The sequence below is a fragment of the Drosophila nasuta genome, chromosome 3, assembly GCF_023558535.2.
Source record: "Drosophila nasuta strain 15112-1781.00 chromosome 3, ASM2355853v1, whole genome shotgun sequence".
In the NCBI taxonomy this organism is placed as follows: domain Eukaryota; kingdom Metazoa; phylum Arthropoda; class Insecta; order Diptera; family Drosophilidae; genus Drosophila; species Drosophila nasuta.
Genome location: NC_083457.1, coordinates 51,306,946 through 51,325,599, shown reverse-complemented (window position 1 = coordinate 51,325,599; position 18,654 = coordinate 51,306,946). Strand labels below are relative to the sequence as shown.

The following is an 18,654-nucleotide window of genomic DNA, read 5'->3' as shown; positions in this document are numbered from 1 at the left end:
AAACTTAAGTTTGACACGATGTAAATAATAGAACGGCGGAGCTCGTTTTTCGATTTACATTTTATTAAAGATTGAAATAGTTGTGGGAAATAAAATAATTCTAGATGCGATCTGATTTGGGGAAAATATGAAAAGCTTTAAAACTTATCGATTATTCTTAATTAAGTGTAACCAAGTTTACAGAGTTTTGGTTGCAAAATAGCATATTTTAAAGTGGAATTTACGGTCACGCTGGTCATTAATGTCATGGCGGACACAAAGCAAAAAAGCGGTGGGAGAAAAAAATATGTGCGCAAAGAATGGAAAAATCTAATGTAAAAAATTCAATTTTACTATAATGATGAAAATGTAAACGAATGATGTGTACAAATAACAACAATAGCAAGACAATAATGTATATTTAAGTGTAACATTTACAATGATTACGGCAAGGTGAAACGAATAAATGAATGAAAATATGACGCGAAAATATGATTTCAACTCCGTGCACAGGCACCACCAACAAAATCAGTGTTTGTAGTGTCAGTGGAAAATTGGCAATTGCGTACGTCGTTTATGTAAATGCGGAGCACGGGGAGAAGCAGAATAAAAAACCAAATTGCAAATTGCCACAATATATATATATAAAATAATTTGTGTACAAAATCGAGCGCGTTCTCACGTCTCGCCGCGACTTGTGGTGAGAGACTGAAAATATTGGGGGAAAAAGAGGCGCGAAAAAATCGGACAACAAAATGGTTGTCTCAAAAGACAACAAGCGTCGTCGCAAGGAGACGGAGACCCCGCCAACGTCATCGTCAGCAGCGGCTGCGGCCACTTTGGCTGTGGAGTCATCACCTGAGATGCCTAAAAGGTAAGTTCCAAATCTCCTCATTCCCCTCTCTCACACTCTCTAACTATCTAGTTGATCATAAATATTCGCATATGTGTGTGCAATATAATTGTATAAAGAGGGAGATGACGACGCATTGCCAGCCGCCCGTGTACATTTTACTACTACTCACCCCCCGCCCCCACACTCCAGAGCACAACGTGAAGTGAGGTGCGCCATTGTATAAGCAACAGTGTTGGCAAACTTAAATAGACGCAAAAAGCTCTAGATGGCAAAACAAATAAAATAAACAAACTGTTGGGCGCGACAGCAAATTAATTATCAATGGAGGTTTTATGATATTAGAATACTATTTTGCACAAGAATTCAAGGTTTTCAGTTTTATACATTATAAATAAATGTAAATAAATTAATGTTGGCTTTAAAAAGGCCAAAATGTCAGCACTGTCGAGCAAGCGTCGTGGCGCTGTTGTCAAAGCAAAGCAAAGGGCTGATTCGCATTAGCTTTGGGGTAGAGCAGGTGCATGCACGCTTGTTTGTGTGTGTGTGTGTCTGGGTAATTCAATGCGTTGTTGTTTTCCGATTTTCAATTGTATCACATTGCATTGCTTGCTACCAATTAAAACTCGCACTCATTTTTTGTCTATTTGTCTCTCTCTCTCTCCCCTCTCTGTCCTTCTTTCTCTGTGTAGAACGAAGGTGCAGGCACAGCGTAAATTCGCCCAGGGTCAGAGTGCACCCAGTTCAGCGTCAGCTTACAGCGCTGTTGCCGCCGCAGCAGCAGCAGCGACGGCGGCGGCAGCAGCTGGTGGAACAGCATCGGGACCGAGCACTTCGGCAGCGGATAGCCATCAACAGCCACCGATTGAGATACTGCCCAACAAGTGTCCAAAGCCGCAGGATTTCTTGACGTTCCTTTGCTTTCGTGGCACATCCGCATTACCCGCGCACTTGGACTATCTGAATCAGGGCAAGCCCAAAGCCAATGATGTCGTCCCGCCCAGCAGCAGCGCTAGCAGCAATAACGATGCGAGCAAGAAGAAAAACAATAGCAACAGCAGCAAAAAGAAAAGGGGAAGACCCGCCAAACCAAGTAATAAAGCGGCAGCAGATGAGCCACTGCAGCAGCAGAAGCAGCAACCATTGCAACTCCCTGCGGCAACAACAAGTGATAAAATTGAGGCAGCTGCAACGACGCCTCCAGTTTTGCTGGCGGGAGCAGTGCGCAAGCGGGCCGAGGTGATTACAGAGGGCAATCGACGTGGTGGACGACGCAATGAGACCCTGAAGCGACGCTCCAATCGTGCAAGCAACAACAAGGAGAAGGAGGAGGAGCAGCAACAACAACAGCAACAGATAGAGCAAGACGATGCTGAGCAGGAGGAAGATGACGAGGACGAGTTTTTTAGTGCACATGATGCAAGCTCACGCAACGGAGCTGCTGAGGAGTCATTGTCCAAGACGGAGGCGACATCGACGCAGGGAAAACGTGGTCGCCAACAGGCAGCAGCTAGAAAAACTGCTGTCGCATCACCCGCTGCCACCGAGAGCAGCATCACTAAGGAGAAAGGACCTGTGAAACGTGTGCGGCAACGTGAATCACCCATTTTTATACCATCACCTGAATCCTCGGGACGCATGACACGTCAGCGTGCTTTTTTTGAGCCAGTTAAGGTGGTGCCCAAGCAACCACCTGACGACGAGGCAGACGAGGAGCAAGAAGAAGCACCAAAGCCGGCAGAACACAAGGAAAAAGAGAAAGAAAAGGATAAGGAAGTGAAGCAGCCGGCGTCGAAGAAAGCCAACGACTCAGGAACTGGAAGCAAACAACAGCAGCAAAAGCTCAGCAAGGAGAAGACAAACTCCAGCATTTATGCCAAAGATGCTGCCAAACAACTGGAGAATGGTGGCACTGCGTCCGATGTGGCAGCCGAGCAGCAAAAGGCACTCAATGTATTCGACTTTAGTTCGGACGATGAGCAGCCGCTGGCCAAGTCCATTAAACTGAAAAAGGGTTCAAAAAAGGGGGCAGCAACAACGACAGCAGTTGCCGCCACGGCGCCAGCACGAGGCCGCAAAGCAGCTGGAGGCGCAGCCAAAAAGCAGCAGCAACAACAACAACAGCAGCAATCAAGAGAAGAAGAGAAGGAGAAGGTGGACACGACACCAGCTACAACGCCAAGCAAAGCAGAGGAGCCGCCCAAAGCGAAACGTGGCAAAGTATCGAAGAAAGCGAAAGCGGAGGAAGAGCAGCAAGACACTGAATTAGATCAGCAGCAGGAAGAGGCAGAGAAAGAGAAGAAGCAGAACGTTAGCAATCATAGTGCGCGTCCTGCGCGTCGCCAGGCGCAAGCCAAAGCCAACAAAGCTGCTGATAAAGCGACCGTGGAGCGTTCAGTGAGTCCAAGTCCACAGCGAAATCAGCGACCGTCGCGTAAAACGAAAGAGGCAGCTGCCATCTACATGGGCATCATTGGACACAAACTGCAGCTGGCCGATGACGAGGACGATGATCTGTCGTTGAGCAGCTTTCCCGACATACCGAATGTCAAGGAGATGGAGAAGATGGAGAAGGAGATCAAAAAGAATGCGGCGGGTAAATCAAGTGATAGAGAGAGCAGGCGAAAGTCTCCTAAGCCAACGGCAGCCACACCAGCAGCAACAACAACTACTGCAGCAGCAGCAGCTGTTGCTGCAGTTGAGGCACCTGCAGCTGTAGCAACTGTTGCTGCTGTGGAGCCAACAACACCGCCTGAGGCAACAGCAGCAGTAACGAGCTCAGCGCCAAGACGTGGACGACCTCCAAAGCAGGCAAAAGGTGGTGCTTCGACCTCCACGGGAGCAGCGGGGGCAGCCACAGCCAAGCCTCAGATTGAGGGAATGTTGGTCAAGAAAGGTGCACTGGCGCTGGCCAAAGCTAAGTCCGAACAGCAACAACAACAACAGCAACAAAAGCAGCAACAACAACAACAGCAGCAGCAAGAAAAAGACGACTCCGATGCGGAGGAGGATTTTTTAATCAACGAGGAGCTAAACGAAACGAAGCGCAAGCTGGAAAAGAGTTTTAGCGACTCGGATGATGAGCCGCTGGCCATCAAGGTGCCAACGTCAGGAGCAGCAGCAGCAAGCACAACAGCAACCACAACAGCCAAAGGCAGCGGCAGCAAAGAGGAAACTACAGCAGGTGGCGGAGCAAGTGGAGCAGCGCAGGAGTCAAGCAAAAGCGCAGCAAGTGGAGCAACAAATGCAGCAACAATCACGGCAACAACCGGAGCAGCAGCATTAAGCGGAGCCACACCTAACACAACAGCGCCTGCAGCTACGTTAAATTGCACGCCTCCTAAGCAACTGACGCAACTGGGACTGGTCAGTGGATCACCCGTGACCTTGCCGGGTACCACACAGTTGACCATGCTGCCATTGACAGCGAAGCCCACAACACAGTTCTCCATATCGCCACCGAGTTATGCGCCTGCAGCCGCCGTCTTGAAGACCATGGAGAAGAAGTCGCCGGTGCCCACGTCCAAGATACTCAATGTGCCTGCAACATACGCATTGCCTGGAGCTGGCGTGGGTGCTGTGGGGTTTGCCAAGACCACCTCGTATTTGCCCCAAGCATCGCCGCATTATCACACGCCCTACGTGCGTCCCTCGACGTTTGCGCCCGGCAGCAAGACACCACAACAGGGCACAGCGACGACGCCAGGCGGCGGTGGATCTGTGGTGAGCTCGCCGCTGAAGTATCAGACGCCGCCGACAACATATCCGCCGCCCATTGAGGCGTATCAGTGTCCGAAGATTAACCCCAATTTCTTGACGCCCAAATACGATCGCAGCAGCGTTTTGCCGCGCACCAACAACAACAACAGCATCAACAACAATAACACCAGCAGCATGAACAGCAGCTTCACCTCGCCACGTGCCACACTTAGCAGTCTAGGCGGTGGCACAGTTGTTACTGGTTCCGTTGTGACGCCCGTTAAAAGTGTGCTGCCTCCGCCGCCTGTTGTTAGTCAGGCCCAAAGTCTGAATCTCAGCTTGAATGCCGTGGCATCCACATCGGCAGCAGCTGCAGCCGCAGTGCAACAGCAACAACAGCAGCAGCAGCACCAACAACAACACCAGCAACAATCGTTACCACAGCAAACACAGCAGCAGCAGCAACAACAACAGCAGCTAATAGCGACTCCCGTGTCCACAGCGCAACCAGCGGCAAACGCTGGCGCAGCTGCACCGCCCGTTGATCCGCTCAAGGATGAAATTGGCAGCATCTTGGCGCAAGCGACGCTTATGCCCAGCAAGGAGGAGTCGGGCAAGATCTTTGGCATTGCCAGCGTCAGCTTGGCGCAAAGTTCCGGACCCGACAACACCAAATGCACGCTGGGCAAATGCGGTTCCATACACAAGCCGGTGCTGGGTCCTGTGGTGCCCACGGAGGGTTATTTTGGTGATCAGCTGACCAGCAAGGAGCGACGCAAAGCCAAGGTGAATATGACGCACGAACAGATACAAAAGTGGCTCATCGAGTGCAGCTCGAATCCCGACGAGATTCAGGACGACTTGGACGATGAGTTCGATGAGAGTCTGCGGCCGCAGCAGGCGCAAACACCGCCAGGGCCCACGACGCGTGACGACAAGGAGAGCACTAGCTTTAGCAGTTCCTCGAATAAGACGCGCGGCGAGCTGGGCAAGAGCGAGAGCGCCTGGTCGGCCAAAGGACCATCACTTAAGGCGACGCCGGTGCTGGTGAGTCAAGCAGCCACTTCAGCTGCCACGGGAGTTGGTGGCAATCGTAGCAAGGACGCGGCAGACAATGAGTCGGATGCTCTGGACTTTGACAAGTGTGTGACACCGGTGAATCTCACGCAGAAGGCACAACTGGATGCAGTCGTTGACAAGAAGTTGCCAGAGAAGAAGGCGAAGAATGCCAACGCAGCAACAGCACCTGCAGCAGCTGCTGCGACAACGACGTTGCCAGTGGCCAGAGCAGCTGCAGCGGGCAGCAAACGCAGTGCAGCAGCCGCAGCGGCAGCTTCAAATACTGCTAGTCCAACGCCCACCAAATCCAAGGCGGGAAATAAGAAGCAGGCAAATGCAGCTGCCAAGCTAACGACGACGACGACAACGACGCCGCCACCGAGTAACAATAATCCCGCCACGCCCACAACACCTGCAAAGCGTACGCCCATCTATCAGAATCAGAGCAGCAAAAGCAAGGCGCAAACGCAGCTGGACAACAAGCAGCAACAGTTGGAGAAACAGCAGCAGCAGCTGGAGAAGCAGCTACAACAGCTTTCGGAGAAGAACACAACGTCTGTGTATGCCTTTGGCAAGGAAGAGGAGACAGGCGCAGCAACAACAGTTGCTGGCAAGGCAGCGAACCGCAAACGCAATGCAGCAGACAACGAGGCAGCAGCAACTACTGCTGCAGCAGCAGCTACGCCGCCGCCAGCGCTGAGCGAACGTTCGCCAACGAAAAAGCGTGCGGCAGCTGCAGCAGCAGCAACGGCAGTTCAGCTTACATTGAGTCCAACCGATAAGCTGGAGAAGCCCAAGGCGACAGCGGCAGCAGCTCGCCAAGCGAAGAAACAACAGCAGCAGCAGTCGGAGAAGCAGCAACAGCAAGTGGAGAAGCAACAGTCTGTGACAAGTCCCGTTGGCTCGGATGCCGAAGGTGCCACCTTCTATATACCGTTATTGCAAGGCGCCAGCGGTGGCGGTGAAGGCGGCATTCAAGGTGTCGCTGTGAAGCTGGGACGCGAGGGACCCGATGGACCCAATCAGAAGGTCGTGATGCAAGCAACGTTGGTGACCAAAGCACAAATGGACACCAATTCCAAGCCGTTGCCCGACAATGAACTGGTGAAAACCCTGCTCAATGCAGCTACCACCACCAGCAACGATGCTGCAACAACAACCACAACAGTAACAGGCAGCAACAGCTTGAAAGCCAGCACCTCAGCAGCAGCTGCTGCAGCCACAAGTTTAGTCCGCGTTAATTCCAATTCATCGCTGTTCTCCGGCTCCGCCAAGTCAAGAACAGCGGCCGCAACAACCACAGCAGCAGCGAACGCAACCAATGCGGCATTGGCCAAAAAGTACAAGGATGACACGCCAATTAAGATGGCCAACAATACGGCGTTTCCACGGCACGATGATCCCACGCAAATGGTCGAGGCGCCCATCTTTAAACCCACCGAGAAAGAGTTTGCCGATCCCATTGAGTTCATCGAACGCATCACACCGATTGCCGCCCGTTTTGGCATCTGCAAGATTATACCGCCAGCCAGCTTTAAGCCCGAGTGTCGCATCTCGGACGAGATGCGTTTCACGGCCTACAATCAGTATGTGCACAAGATGCTGCATCGCTGGGGGCCCAGTGCCAAGGAGTTGAGTGCCATCAAAAAGTATTTGGCCACCCAGAGCATTGTGATGAATCATGCGCCCTGGATCGGTGGCATGGAAGTGGATCTACCGCGTCTCTATCACACCGTCCAGGAGCTCGGTGGCCTCAAAGAGGTCATCGAGAAGAAGAAATGGGCGCGCGTCGCCGAAGAGATGTGCATACCGAAGTTGGCGCAAGATCGTGTCACCAAATTGGATGACATCTACTGCAAGTATTTGTTGCCCTACGACACTTTATCGCCAGCGGAGCGGCAGAAGCTCTTCGACGAGGTCGAAGCCGATTGGGCCAAGCGAGAGGCACGCGCTCGACGCAATGCGGATCGTTTTGTGAACAGCACGGAGAGCGTATCGAACGAGGAGGACGATGTGTCCACCGATGAGGATGAGGAGTCTGAGGAGGAGATCGATGGCGTGTCAATGGAATGTATTGTCAAGGGACGCAGCATGCCGCTCAGTCAGTTCTATCGCATTGCCCGCAACACAATGGCGCTGTGGTTCAAGAGCACCGATCCCACCGTTAACGAAGTGGAGGCGGAATTCTGGCGTCATGTCGCTGTGCGCGACAGTCATGTGTGCGTCCATTCTGGCTCCATTGATAGCTCCGGCTGGGGCTATGGTTTTCCTAGTCCGGGACCCAAAGGCAAGGGCTCGAATTATGCGCGACATCCGTGGAACCTCAAGGTGCTGACCAACAATGCCGGCTCGGTGCTGCGTTCTCTGGGACCTGTGATGGGCGTCACCGTGCCCACGCTGCATGTGGGCATGCTATTCTCTGCCTGCTGTTGGTATCGTGATCCGCACGGTCTCTCGTGGATCGAGTATTTGCATACGGGCGCCTCAAAGCTGTGGTATGGCATACCCGACGATCAGAGCGCCAATTTCCGCTCAGCCCTGACGTCGTTGATACCGACGCATTGTCAGAATAAGACAATCTGGTTGCCCTGTGATACGGTGATGGTACCGCCGCATATGCTCACCGATCGTGGCGTCTCCTTGTGTCGCATCGAGCAGAAGCCCGGCGAGTTCATTGTGGTCTTTCCGCGCGCCTACACCTCCAGTCTGGCCACCGGCTATGTGGTCTCGGAGAGCGTTTACTTTGCCACCATGTCGTGGCTGGACTTGGCCAAGGATGACTTCAGGGTAAGGAGTATTTGGTTGAATAAATGTTTCGCAATTTTTAATTGGTGTGTGTTTTGCAGGACATTCATGAGAGCTGTGAGCCGGCCATGTTTTCCTTGGAGCAGCTGCTTTTCGCCCTGGGCTACGATCAGCGCGTCAATTCGGACACATTACAGCAAATGCTACCGATGCTGAACGAGGTCTGCGAAAAGGAATCCGCAGCACGCGAGCAACTGAGGGTGAGCTTCTAAATTTTGTCGGTTAATCTGAATTTCTGAACTAATAATTGTACAATTTCTAGGCCGCTGGCGTCACATCCACTGAGAAGGTGCAAGCGGAGAAGGGCCAAAAGGCGAAGAAGCAACAACAGCCGCCGTACAAGTCCATTGAGAGCGAATGTGATTTGTGCCGCGCCAATTTGTACATATCGATGGTACGCACCGAGGAAGGCAACGTTTACTGTTTGCAGCATGCGCTGAAAAATCTCAACAACGGCAACATTCAAGCCAAGCAATGCAAACTGATTTATGCGTACAATGTGGACGATATTCTGCAGCTAATCCGACAGCTGCAGGAAAAGATCCAACACAAGCAGGCGGTGAAGAAAAAGTAGCATCGACGACGTCGCTTTTAAATGACGGCGACGACGATGACGTAGCGATGAATCTTTGTATATACAAAAAAAAAAAACAGAGAATGTAGTATTCATCTATGATTGTAGATATATTCAGCGTGGCAATTGGCAATGGCAATGAAATTTTTGCTTGCAATTTTGACTAGTATACATAGATATATACTTTATAAATATAAATATACATATATTGGCTACAGAGCGAAACTAATAATGTTTAAGTAACACGTTTGCAATCAATTTTGTTTTCCATTATATATTTTTTGTTATCATTACTTGATCAAAAGTATGTATGCTGTATGTTATTGTATATAGTAATTAGTTAGACCTTTCGATTAAGTCAAAACAAAAAGAAAACAAAATCAGTTGATACAAAGATTTATACACTGCTAAACAAGTGGCAATTTCTACTACCTTTTATACCATAAATTACGAAATACGATTAACAATTACACTTACCATTTACCAATAGGCATATAAAGAGACAAACTTAAGTCAATAGGAATCGCGTAGTCTTAGACCGGAGATCACATAACACACATAACAATAACACAACACAACTAATGAAAGAAAAACAAAAGTTACTTCCTATACGCCTGATGATATAGTAGATGTTTCCAGTTCCACACACGTATGTAATTTCTAAATATATATATATAAATGTATAACTCTACCAGTGCTATATAGAAAACCGCCCAATTTTCGACAACCACAACCAAAACAATAAAACCATAAAATGTAAAATCAACCACAATCATGGCAGTCAATGGCAATTATAAATAAAAGAACTTTAGTTTAGATGTTCAATGTATTTATATAGTTGTAATACAATATTAAATTAACAAGTGCAACAATAAATCTTAACTCGAAATATTAAAGCTGCTGCACACTTGTTTTATTTACTTACAGACATATATTTCTTTATTATATATGATCATGCCTTATAATTATCTACATAGTCTAGCGGGAGTTCAAAATATTTCGTTCTATGTAAAAAGTTTGCTCATTTTGATTATTGTATGTAGCCAAGTTCTTTGTATTTTTGGCAGAACTAACCTTATCGGACAAGACTATAATATAATTGTAGCTGCCATAGGCAAATAATTGGTGAATATTTCTAAAATTTCATTGTTGGCAATGAGTTGACTTCGTTCTTGCTAGGATATGTGGGATCTTTGGCATGCCAAAGATATTTTTATATTGTAATTAATGCTAATATTACGGGCAGTTTAAGAGACACAGAGATTGAGACTTTTGACCTTAATATATAGAATATAGTTATCCCTATATTGTAGACGATTGAATACTAAGTACACTACTTTCCTTTTAATACTCAAGGCTAATTACATTTTTGTATTCTATGCTTTGCTTACATGAGGCAACACTAAGCTTTTGGTTTCTTGCTAGGCGGCAGACAATCCGGAGCAACTGCCGAGCGTTTGGTAGCACCACTTGGCGACGTCTTTGCCAGTACATCCTCAAGTTGTCGCTTCAGCTCGGACACTTGGGTGGCAAGTTCCGTGATGCTGCCGAGGGCCTCTTGCATTCGTCGTTCGTGCACTTTGCGCGATCCCTCGAGGAAACGTATCCTCGACGTGAGCAATCGTTGTGCTTGATACTGCTTCTGCAGCTGTTTCGATAATCGATCGCGGTGGCAATTGCACTGAGTGAGATCGGCTTCTCCGCCGCTAGTGGGCAATGATTTGGCGAACAAAAGCGCCTGCTGCATCATGACATCGGTCTTGGGGCTCATACATATTAGATTTTGGCATGGCGACTGCTGTTGTAGCACCGGCGTCTTCTTCATTGGACTCACTTTCACGCCATTGAAGCTAATGTCGCCCAGGGAACCACAGACAACGACGCGTGCGCTGCCCGTGGCGGAAGATTCATTGAGTTTCATAGCAGTTTTAAAGTTAACGGCAATCTTCTCATCGAAATGCTCAATAGCCATCGATGAGATGTCGCGCAGCTCTTGGAGCACTTCATGGGGACGCAGGGGTTTCGTTGTGCTGGCCAAAAGTTTCAATATGCTATTGATTTCGTCGAGTACGCGACCGGGTATAAAGCAGCATATGTTCAGATCTATAAACTTGGAGTACGTCATTGTCAGCATTGAGATGCGCGTCTCGATTGAGGTCAGGATGTCGGAATGACGCGCCAGCATGTGATTGCTATAAAAACCAAACACCCAGAAGATACGATTTTATAATCAGCTAGATAGATCTCGAATAGAACATTCTCTACTCACCGTCGTTCAGATTCGCGACGTGGCAGCAGTGATTTAATGCGTTTGAAATTCTTGGCATGCTCCTGTACAACCTTGTTGAAACCTGTGTTCAACACCTGTTGGCAAATGTAATTGAAACGGGCGCAAATCTAGAATACCGTAGAAATAATTGGAAGTGTGAAATGTTCATTTAGTTACGTATGTATTGTTTGGTATGCTACTTTGTTCACTGAATTACTTCTCTTTTTCGGGCAACCTCGTCGTAGGTGAGCAGCTCTAATATATCCATTAACACCGTGTCCGGTAAGTCTAAGATATTCATTTTTTCTATTTTATTTCAAAGTTTATAAAATAATTGAAGCAGAACTAAACACTAGAGGTGAAGAAACTTCGATAACACATTGATGTCTCGATATTTTCCGATTGTTTTTTTTCTCAAAACAAACAATAACACAGCGTTACCAGACTTTTTTTGTTTGGCTATTTAGTCTGAATGCTATGTCACTCGACTACGTTACTGCGCTTAGTATATTCAAAAAAATAACTTTTTGTTTTGTGCAACAATTTAAAAACGATGGATTTGCAAGAAAAGTGTGTACCAGCTAGTCCAGCAACCACGCATTGTTCAGAATTGGAATATTTGATAGCATTACAATCGGAGGAGCATTTGGGATCGCAGCCAAGGCGCTCTCAGCGTTTACGAGATAAAGAGCAAAGTGTAATAAAAATGTCCAGCAAAGAATATGGCTCACCACAACTTATTCTGGACACAGATGAGGAATTTATGCAGCTGGCTCAATTGCCACCTAAGCTTCCCAGATCTACAAAAACTGTTAAAAGGGCAATTAAAGCAACTAACTCGGAGATCCATAAGGGAACTTCAAGTCAAGCAAAGCGTAGACGTTGTCAAAGTAGTTCTCGGTCAAGAGGTAGTTCAAGAAAACCGGGAAGACCAACTTTGTCGTCTAAACTGAAGTTGAAAACAAAGTCAACTAAACTGCATAATGTCACTAACGTATGTGAAAGTTATTATAAGCAACCAATTCAAGTCCCAACCGAAGTCCAACTGGAAACCCAGCCTGAAACTGTACAAGGAAATGCAAGTTCAAAACTTACCGTTATACCAAACCAACAGTTGCCACAGTCTACACAACAAATGCTCTTTGAATCCCAGCAGATTTCTGCCTTGGAAATGAAACCACGCCAAGCTGCTTCTTCGGGACCAGCTGAAGTTTATTTTGAGGAACAGCCTGGTACTTCCTGGCAGCAAATTAATCCACAACAGCCCCAACCGACTTCGTTAATCACCAGTGCTTCGCAATCATTTGCTTATCATCGTATGAATCTCACACAAACCTTGTTGCCAGATCGTTATCCTGCACATTTTATACATCAATTGCCACCAACGTGCAACACATTGAATGGCACAATCTTGTCCAGCGAGCTGCAGCGCGTACCCAAACAAGTCGGAACAAACACGGAGTTGCGTCGTGTATGTCCAACGCCGGATACAACGCCAACAAATCTGGCTCAATCCATGGTATCGTCGCCATCGCCACCACTTGTCGACACAACTATTTCCACATCGCCATCGCTCAGCGAGTCACTCGCCGAAGTGTTTGGCACTAAGAAAATACGCAACATTTTGAATATTGAGGCGCCACGCAAGTATCTAGTGCTGGAGATGCATCTCCCGGCCATAGCGTTTATGCTGGATGTGGAGCTGGAACGCCTGCGCACTGTCTTGGAAATGACACAGCGATTGACACTCGAGCAGCTGCAGCAAATGTCGCAGGAATCGCGTGAAATTATCACCATAGAGACGTCCAGCGGGGAGGAGGGCGATGCTGGAGAACTATAAAAGCACAAATCGAGTTGGATAACAAGAACTTGTCAAATTTTAGATTAATTTTTGTATATTATTCTGTTGTTTCTCTTGATTTTGTTGTATCATGTGCACAGCAGTGGAACACGGTCTAATAGTGTCTCTAGTCGATTGAATTTATGTTAATCACATTGTGAGACGATAACGACGCTAGCCCAGCGAGATGCTTCAAATCGTATATAGAATAGATTTACTATAACTGTTTACGATTCGTATAGCATCGCATAGGTAATATGGTCGTTATTCCATCACGAACACCACACTGTGCGAAACTGTACTTAAGAGTTGAACTTAGCTTTTAAAACTTTACGGTGTTGATCATTTAAATTTTGTATTTTGTATAATTTAGTTGGTAATTGGTATATATATATATGTATAATGTATGTTCTCATTTCTATTTTTTTAGTTTTGCTTTGTTTTGTTGCCTTAGACTTTCAGAGTGCACAAAGGAGCAGAGAAAATTGTTTAAACCTTCATCTTATTTTGTTGTTGCTGTTTATGTTTTTGTTATAAATAACCTAATACTAAACGTTATCTAGACTTTAAACATAATTCATAATTGGTTTTTTTTTTCTTTTATCATTTTGTTTTGTTTTCTCTCATTCAATATATATGTATTAATTATGTAATTATATACAAGCGCTCAGACTTGGGGAGACCTTTTTGCTTCACTATTGTTTAGAAGTCGCTGTCGTAGCTAACATCTTGCTGCGCCTGCGTTGAGTCATCGGAACGATCCGAGGTTGGTTCAAAGTCCACATCCAGTGCATTGTCGGTGGCTGGACAACAATTGGGATGCGCCATTGAGTCGAAGGCATCTTTGATTTGATTATTCGCGCCCTTGGGGTCCAGATCGGTGGCCCAGCTGAAGTGCATTAATGCCAGATCCATGTTGCCCAGCGTCTTGTGAATCTTTCCGATTAGATAAAACACCACCGACTCCTTTGGCACAATCTCCTTAAGTTCCTCGAGTTCTCGCAACGCCTCCTGATATTTGCCCAGCGAGAAATAGATGGAGCCGCGATGGAAACGCGCTAGCGGATTTTTTGGATCTAACGTAGCTGCAGTGTTAAGTGTTTGCAATGCCAAATCCTTTTTCTGCATAAAGAACTGCATGGCCCCGATGTGCACCAAGATGACAGAATTCCATGGATTGATCTTTAACGCCTTCACATAGTGTTGTTCAGCCAGCTCGTATTTTTCCTGCTTGGAGTAGATGGTGCCAATGCCAAACCAGGCATTATAGTGCCGTGGATCTCGCACCACCGCCGATCGGAAGTAATCCATAGCTTTGTCAAACTCCTCGGTCAGCACAAGCTCATGGCCAAGCAGCGTGTAACTGTAGACAAAGTCTGCATCCACTTGAACGGCACGCTTGAAGAACTTAATGGCCGTTTCGTGCTCCTTGTGCAACGAGAAACAATTGCCGGCCACACACCACGTCACTGGACTGCGTTTATCCTGACTGATGAGGTCTTGGGCCAGTGCTGAGAGCGCAACTTCCTTTTGCAAGTGCCACAGCGATGTTGAATAGATCTCCATGTAGTCGAGGCGAGACGGTTCCGTCTCATGAATCTCTTTAAAGATGCCCACAGCGGCCTCGTATTCACGCAACTCATACCGGCACATGCCGATCAATGATTGCACATAGCTGGAGTTTAAATGATGCTTTGGTATCGTCGACTCCATCTGCTTAATTGCCGCCTTGCAATGGAATGCCGACAATAGCTTATAGCCTTCGGCCAGATCACGTAGAAGCAGCATTAGGCCATCGGCCGATTGCTTCTTCATGCTAAGCAGCTGGTGTGCCAAAGTCTGAGCATTGTTGAGGCTATTGTTAAGCAGCACTTTGGCATCCTCCGAGCTGCTTCGATTATTGTTTGCGATTGTGGTGTGCTGATTATTGTTGCCAGCTGTGGCTGCCGATGTGATTGTTTCCACCTTCTCCTTCTCCTTGCGCGACTGTTTCTCACTGAGTTTCTCCGCCAGATGATGATGTGTCTTTTCCTCGATGAGCTCGTTGCTTAAACAGATTTTCGGCATACGCGATGATTTAGTTTTGCGTGGAGGTGAACGCGGCTGCACAAATTTATTGTTGTTGGTGATATTTGGCGATTTGTTGTTCTCCTTCACCGAATACGCTGAATTGCTGAATAAACGTGAACTGCGACGCACTGCCGCATTGGGATTGGGATTGTTGGGTGTGTTTCCAACAATATTGTTTGAAGTGCGGGGCGTTATGTTGCCGCCCTGTGTAAAAACGGGTTTGCTCTTCTCCTGGCGATTGATTATACCGCCCACATGAGTCTTCAACTTTTTACCAATGATTTTTGGCTCCTGATTGACCTCGACCAGCATTTGCATTTGTGGCAGCGGTGAGTATGTCGTGGACATGCTTAAATTGGACTGTAAGGCGACCATTGAGTTGCTCCCATCACTGGGACTGGCCAATGGCATGATACCGAAGCTGGGCGTCAACGGCGATATGGTGGACAAGTATTTAAATTGTCTGCGAAACGGTGTCCCATTAGTTGTATCATACAATTGCTGTTGCTGTGTGGGTCCATCGTGCGTGGCCATGGGTGTGTCCTCGAGGAGCATCATGCTCGAATTGCTATTCGTATTCAGCTGTTGTTGGACGCCGCCACGCAGCATGGTAATCGAACTGTTGAGATTGTTGTTGTTATTGATGTTATTGTTGATGTTGTTGTTGGGCGTCATTAGATTCTGTAACGTTGCCATGCTGGTGTTGTTGTTCTGCTGTAGCAGCTGCTGCTGTTGCTGATCCACAGGCGTATTGAATATATAATTTGAATTATTGCTTAAATTGTTAAGCAGTAGCTGCTCCAGATGCTGCTGCTGCTGCTCGTTGGCCGAGCCATTGCCATTGAAGAGCACCATCGAATTGACATTGGCGCTGCTCGCCTGGCAAGTGTTGAACACATCAGTGCTTTGTATTTGGAATATTGCCGTTGCATCCGTATCCTGTCCCAGCAGGCACAGATCGGCAAACGCATGCCACATGAATGGATTCAGTTTGAGGGCACGTTGCAACGCCGTCACAGCCAACTTTTGGCGTTCGGTACGCATGCAGACTTGGGCCATCAATTGGTATGCGAAGCAGGCGAGTTCACCAAAGTCACGTTGCACTTCATCAAAGTGTTTACTGTCCGCGAAACCATTCGCAATCAATGCGCTCTCGGCTTTCGCATATTTCTTCAGTTCATAGGCGCATTTGGCCTGCAGATAGCGGCATTGTGGCGATCGACGCGCCTTCTCGTCCAACAGCCAATGGGCCTGATGCAATTGATTTGAACGGTAATAGCTGGTGGCCAATAAAAATATCGTCTCGTCGCTTTCCACTGAATATCGATTATAAATAGATAATAACAATTGATTAATACAAATACAAATGCATTATGGTCAAGGCTACGTTGAATTGCCGCCACACTCACCTTCGGAGCAAAGTCGCTCAGCTAGAAAAACAGCATCTTTATGATCGTAGTGATTGAGGCAATGCCATATGGCGGCCTAGTTGGAGGAGAAGCAGAAGAAATGCAACGAGTGGCAGGTTGGTGGTTGGTGTTAAAGGAGAATGACAACAACAAATATGTATTAATCTATCGATTTACCTGCACGGGTTCTTGAATCATCATGATGTTTGAGTTTTATGTCAAACTGTTTTTTGTGTTGTGTGTCGTGCAGGAAAAGCAGCAGATGATTCCGCTTCGACGCCACGACGCTACCGAGAGCTTTTCACTTAGCGGGGCGCCCTAGTTACACAGCAGCAGACAGTTTTGTGTGTGTTTTGAGTGCTTGTCTATCTACAATCCGGTTTCGGTTTCAGTTTATCGGCTGGATGTTATTATACTTCATATATGCAAAACGGGTAAAAACATACAATGGATCATGCTGCAGTTGCTCCACTCACACACCAGGTGCAATTTTCCAGCGGAATCCAAAAACGAAAAAAATAACACACTCGTATCGTGTGTGTGTAACTTAAATGCGGGGTGTGCTGGCGCTGCCTGCTGCCGTTGCTCTGCTCCCTGACCACCACTTCTAATATTGCGCTGGCGAGGCTTCTCTTCTTCTTCTTCGTCTTTTACCCACGAAACCTCAGCACTCTCCGCACGTCAGTCAAATTTTCGTAACAATTTTCAAGGCCTTCGCATCAGCTTTTTTCGCAAATACATGCTCACACACACACGCATTACATTAATCGACGGATTTTCCGGAGTAAAGCGAGTAATATATATAATCTAAACGCGAAATTTGTGGACTATTCGTATTGCATTAAAAACTAAAATTAGTCGAGTCGTTTCCGTGTGAGTGGCGATGCCAGCAAAGTATTTGCCATTCACTGTTGGCATCGATATTTGAATGTCGATTATTAACTAACACTGAACAATCGGCATTGTTATCGAAACAGGACACGTTTTTTTTAAAGAACCCACAAATATGTTTGCCCTACTTCGTTTTTTAATTAAATATATTTTACAGACTATATTGTATAATTATTTGCTTATGCTATTGGCGCCGGAATTTCAAACAAAAATAACTCTACTGCGAATCACTCGAACTGGAGCTTGAACTGTCGGTGGACATGACTTCGACATCATCGGGCGCTGAGGATTCTTTGTGGGCGCGTGTTTCGAGGGCCACCGAATTGCCCGAAGCGCCCATCATGTGCAATTCACCAAGATTCCAACTGAATTGATTTTGAAATGCATTGGGTACTTCGCCTCCACCTGCGCTGCTTGCGCCGCTTAAGCTACGTTGGGTATCCGATTGAATAGCACTGTTCTGGTGTGTCACAATGCCTCCATTGATATTCTGCTCTGATTTGCCCAAAAGGCCGTTGCGCATCTCAATGTCTGTGGGATATGGCCGTCGAAGGTCGCCAATGCACCAAGTCAGAGGAGCACTAACAGCATTCGCAGAGCTAATGCGGTGTGCGTATTTTATGAGTTCCTCTGATGAGACTGGTCGCCTGTTGGCTTGATTAATGCTGGCTAACTTTTGTCGTGCTTGAAATATTGCTGTAGACAATATCAATTCGGCATCCTTGAGAGATTTTTGTAGCTTTTGAATTTCCCGGTCCTAGAGAGAGTAGAAAACGTGTTCAATCAGACGCCGGCTAAATTGGTTATTTGAATATGGAGCACATACGTGAACTTCGACTTTGGCCAGTAGTTTATCGGTTGCATCCTCGACTTTAGCTTGCTCCTCGGCCAGCTCAAACGTTCTTCTCATTTCCTCGTCTTTGGAAACTAGTAGTTCCAGCAAATCCACAAGTTCGGTGGTCGAGATTTTCTGATGGGCTTGGTCGATTAGTTCTTTTGATATCATTTCCATGTCGTCAATTAATTGAAGCAGGCGATCCTTTGTGCTTAAGTGAAAGGACATGTTGGTGCAGCTCTATTTTTATCCAATGCTTTTATTATTTTCTTATTGGCTACTATTTTAATAAAAACAAGCGAAAAATTTGCAACAATGTGACTGTGCTTCAAAATACAAAAAATATCAATTTGCTCAACAAAATATACTAA

General features: G+C 46.9%; 5 protein-coding genes across 6 annotated transcripts; 2 read left to right on the top strand and 3 right to left on the bottom strand.

The window, feature by feature from the left end:
- The first annotated feature begins 224 nt into the window (after window positions 1-224).
- LOC132789047 (mucin-19) lies at window positions 225-9,516 on the top strand. Of its 2 annotated transcripts, none has more exons than XM_060796786.1 (4): window positions 225-853; window positions 1,525-8,377; window positions 8,437-8,595; window positions 8,658-9,516. In XM_060796786.1, exons 1-4 carry the CDS (start codon window positions 735-737, stop codon window positions 8,967-8,969), a joined length of 7,443 nt encoding a protein of 2,480 aa, XP_060652769.1. In that variant the 5' UTR covers window positions 225-734; the 3' UTR covers window positions 8,970-9,516. The 2 variants fall into 2 exon arrangements, with proteins under 2 accessions (XP_060652769.1, XP_060652770.1); XM_060796787.1 differs by lacking the exon at window positions 225-853 and adding an exon at window positions 1,342-1,388.
- A 342-nt stretch (window positions 9,517-9,858) lies between these two features.
- LOC132789060 (F-box only protein 28) lies at window positions 9,859-11,590 on the bottom strand. Its single transcript, XM_060796807.1, has 3 exons — window positions 11,456-11,590; window positions 11,239-11,366; window positions 9,859-11,161 (listed from the first exon to the last, which is right to left on the bottom strand). The coding sequence occupies exons 1-3, from the start codon at window positions 11,537-11,539 to the stop codon at window positions 10,372-10,374; spliced, it is 1,002 nt and encodes a 333-aa protein (XP_060652790.1). The 5' UTR covers window positions 11,540-11,590; the 3' UTR covers window positions 9,859-10,371.
- Window positions 11,591-11,697: 107 nt separating this feature from the next.
- LOC132789055 (uncharacterized) lies at window positions 11,698-13,558 on the top strand. The gene has a single exon (XM_060796802.1). It carries the CDS (start codon window positions 11,792-11,794, stop codon window positions 13,076-13,078), a length of 1,287 nt encoding a protein of 428 aa, XP_060652785.1. The 5' UTR covers window positions 11,698-11,791; the 3' UTR covers window positions 13,079-13,558.
- A 93-nt stretch (window positions 13,559-13,651) lies between these two features.
- LOC132789050 (cell division cycle protein 27 homolog) lies at window positions 13,652-17,455 on the bottom strand. Its single transcript, XM_060796791.1, has 4 exons — window positions 17,004-17,455; window positions 16,735-16,926; window positions 16,558-16,633; window positions 13,652-16,464 (listed from the first exon to the last, which is right to left on the bottom strand). Exons 2-4 carry the CDS (start codon window positions 16,756-16,758, stop codon window positions 13,781-13,783), a joined length of 2,784 nt encoding a protein of 927 aa, XP_060652774.1. The 5' UTR covers window positions 16,759-16,926; window positions 17,004-17,455; the 3' UTR covers window positions 13,652-13,780.
- A 111-nt stretch (window positions 17,456-17,566) lies between these two features.
- On the bottom strand, window positions 17,567-18,624 carry LOC132789063 (mediator of RNA polymerase II transcription subunit 4). Its single transcript, XM_060796811.1, has 2 exons — window positions 18,275-18,624; window positions 17,567-18,205 (listed from the first exon to the last, which is right to left on the bottom strand). The coding sequence occupies exons 1-2, from the start codon at window positions 18,509-18,511 to the stop codon at window positions 17,666-17,668; spliced, it is 777 nt and encodes a 258-aa protein (XP_060652794.1). The 5' UTR covers window positions 18,512-18,624; the 3' UTR covers window positions 17,567-17,665.
- Between the last annotated feature and the right edge of the window lie 30 nt (window positions 18,625-18,654).

What these genes read in the sequence shown, in the direction of transcription:
- LOC132789063 (XM_060796811.1), bottom strand. Translation starts at nt 18,511, where the DNA reads ATGTCCTTTCACTTAAGCACAAAGGATCGCCTGCTTCAATTAATTGAC. An exon ending in TGGCCAAAGTCGAAGTTCAC is followed by an intron (nt 18,206 to 18,274) that starts GTATGTGCTCCA and finishes TACTCTCTCTAG; the next exon opens with GACCGGGAAATTCAAAAGCT.
- LOC132789050 (XM_060796791.1), bottom strand. Translation starts at nt 16,758, where the DNA reads ATGATGATTCAAGAACCCGTGCAG. An exon ending in TGATTCAAGAACCCGTGCAG is followed by an intron (nt 16,634 to 16,734) that starts GTAAATCGATAG and finishes TCCTCCAACTAG; the next exon opens with GCCGCCATATGGCATTGCCT. An exon ending in TGAGCGACTTTGCTCCGAAG is followed by an intron (nt 16,465 to 16,557) that starts GTGAGTGTGGCG and finishes ATCGATATTCAG; the next exon opens with TGGAAAGCGACGAGACGATA.
- LOC132789047 (XM_060796786.1), top strand. Translation starts at nt 735, where the DNA reads ATGGTTGTCTCAAAAGACAACAAGCGTCGTCGCAAGGAGACGGAGACC. An exon ending in TCACCTGAGATGCCTAAAAG is followed by an intron (nt 854 to 1,524) that starts GTAAGTTCCAAA and finishes TTCTCTGTGTAG; the next exon opens with AACGAAGGTGCAGGCACAGC. An exon ending in TGGCCAAGGATGACTTCAGG is followed by an intron (nt 8,378 to 8,436) that starts GTAAGGAGTATT and finishes TGTGTTTTGCAG; the next exon opens with GACATTCATGAGAGCTGTGA.
- LOC132789060 (XM_060796807.1), bottom strand. Translation starts at nt 11,539, where the DNA reads ATGAATATCTTAGACTTACCGGACACGGTGTTAATGGATATATTAGAG. An exon ending in AGGTTGCCCGAAAAAGAGAA is followed by an intron (nt 11,367 to 11,455) that starts GTAATTCAGTGA and finishes ACGGTATTCTAG; the next exon opens with ATTTGCGCCCGTTTCAATTA. An exon ending in CGTCGCGAATCTGAACGACG is followed by an intron (nt 11,162 to 11,238) that starts GTGAGTAGAGAA and finishes TGGTTTTTATAG; the next exon opens with CAATCACATGCTGGCGCGTC.
- LOC132789055 (XM_060796802.1), top strand. Translation starts at nt 11,792, where the DNA reads ATGGATTTGCAAGAAAAGTGTGTACCAGCTAGTCCAGCAACCACGCAT.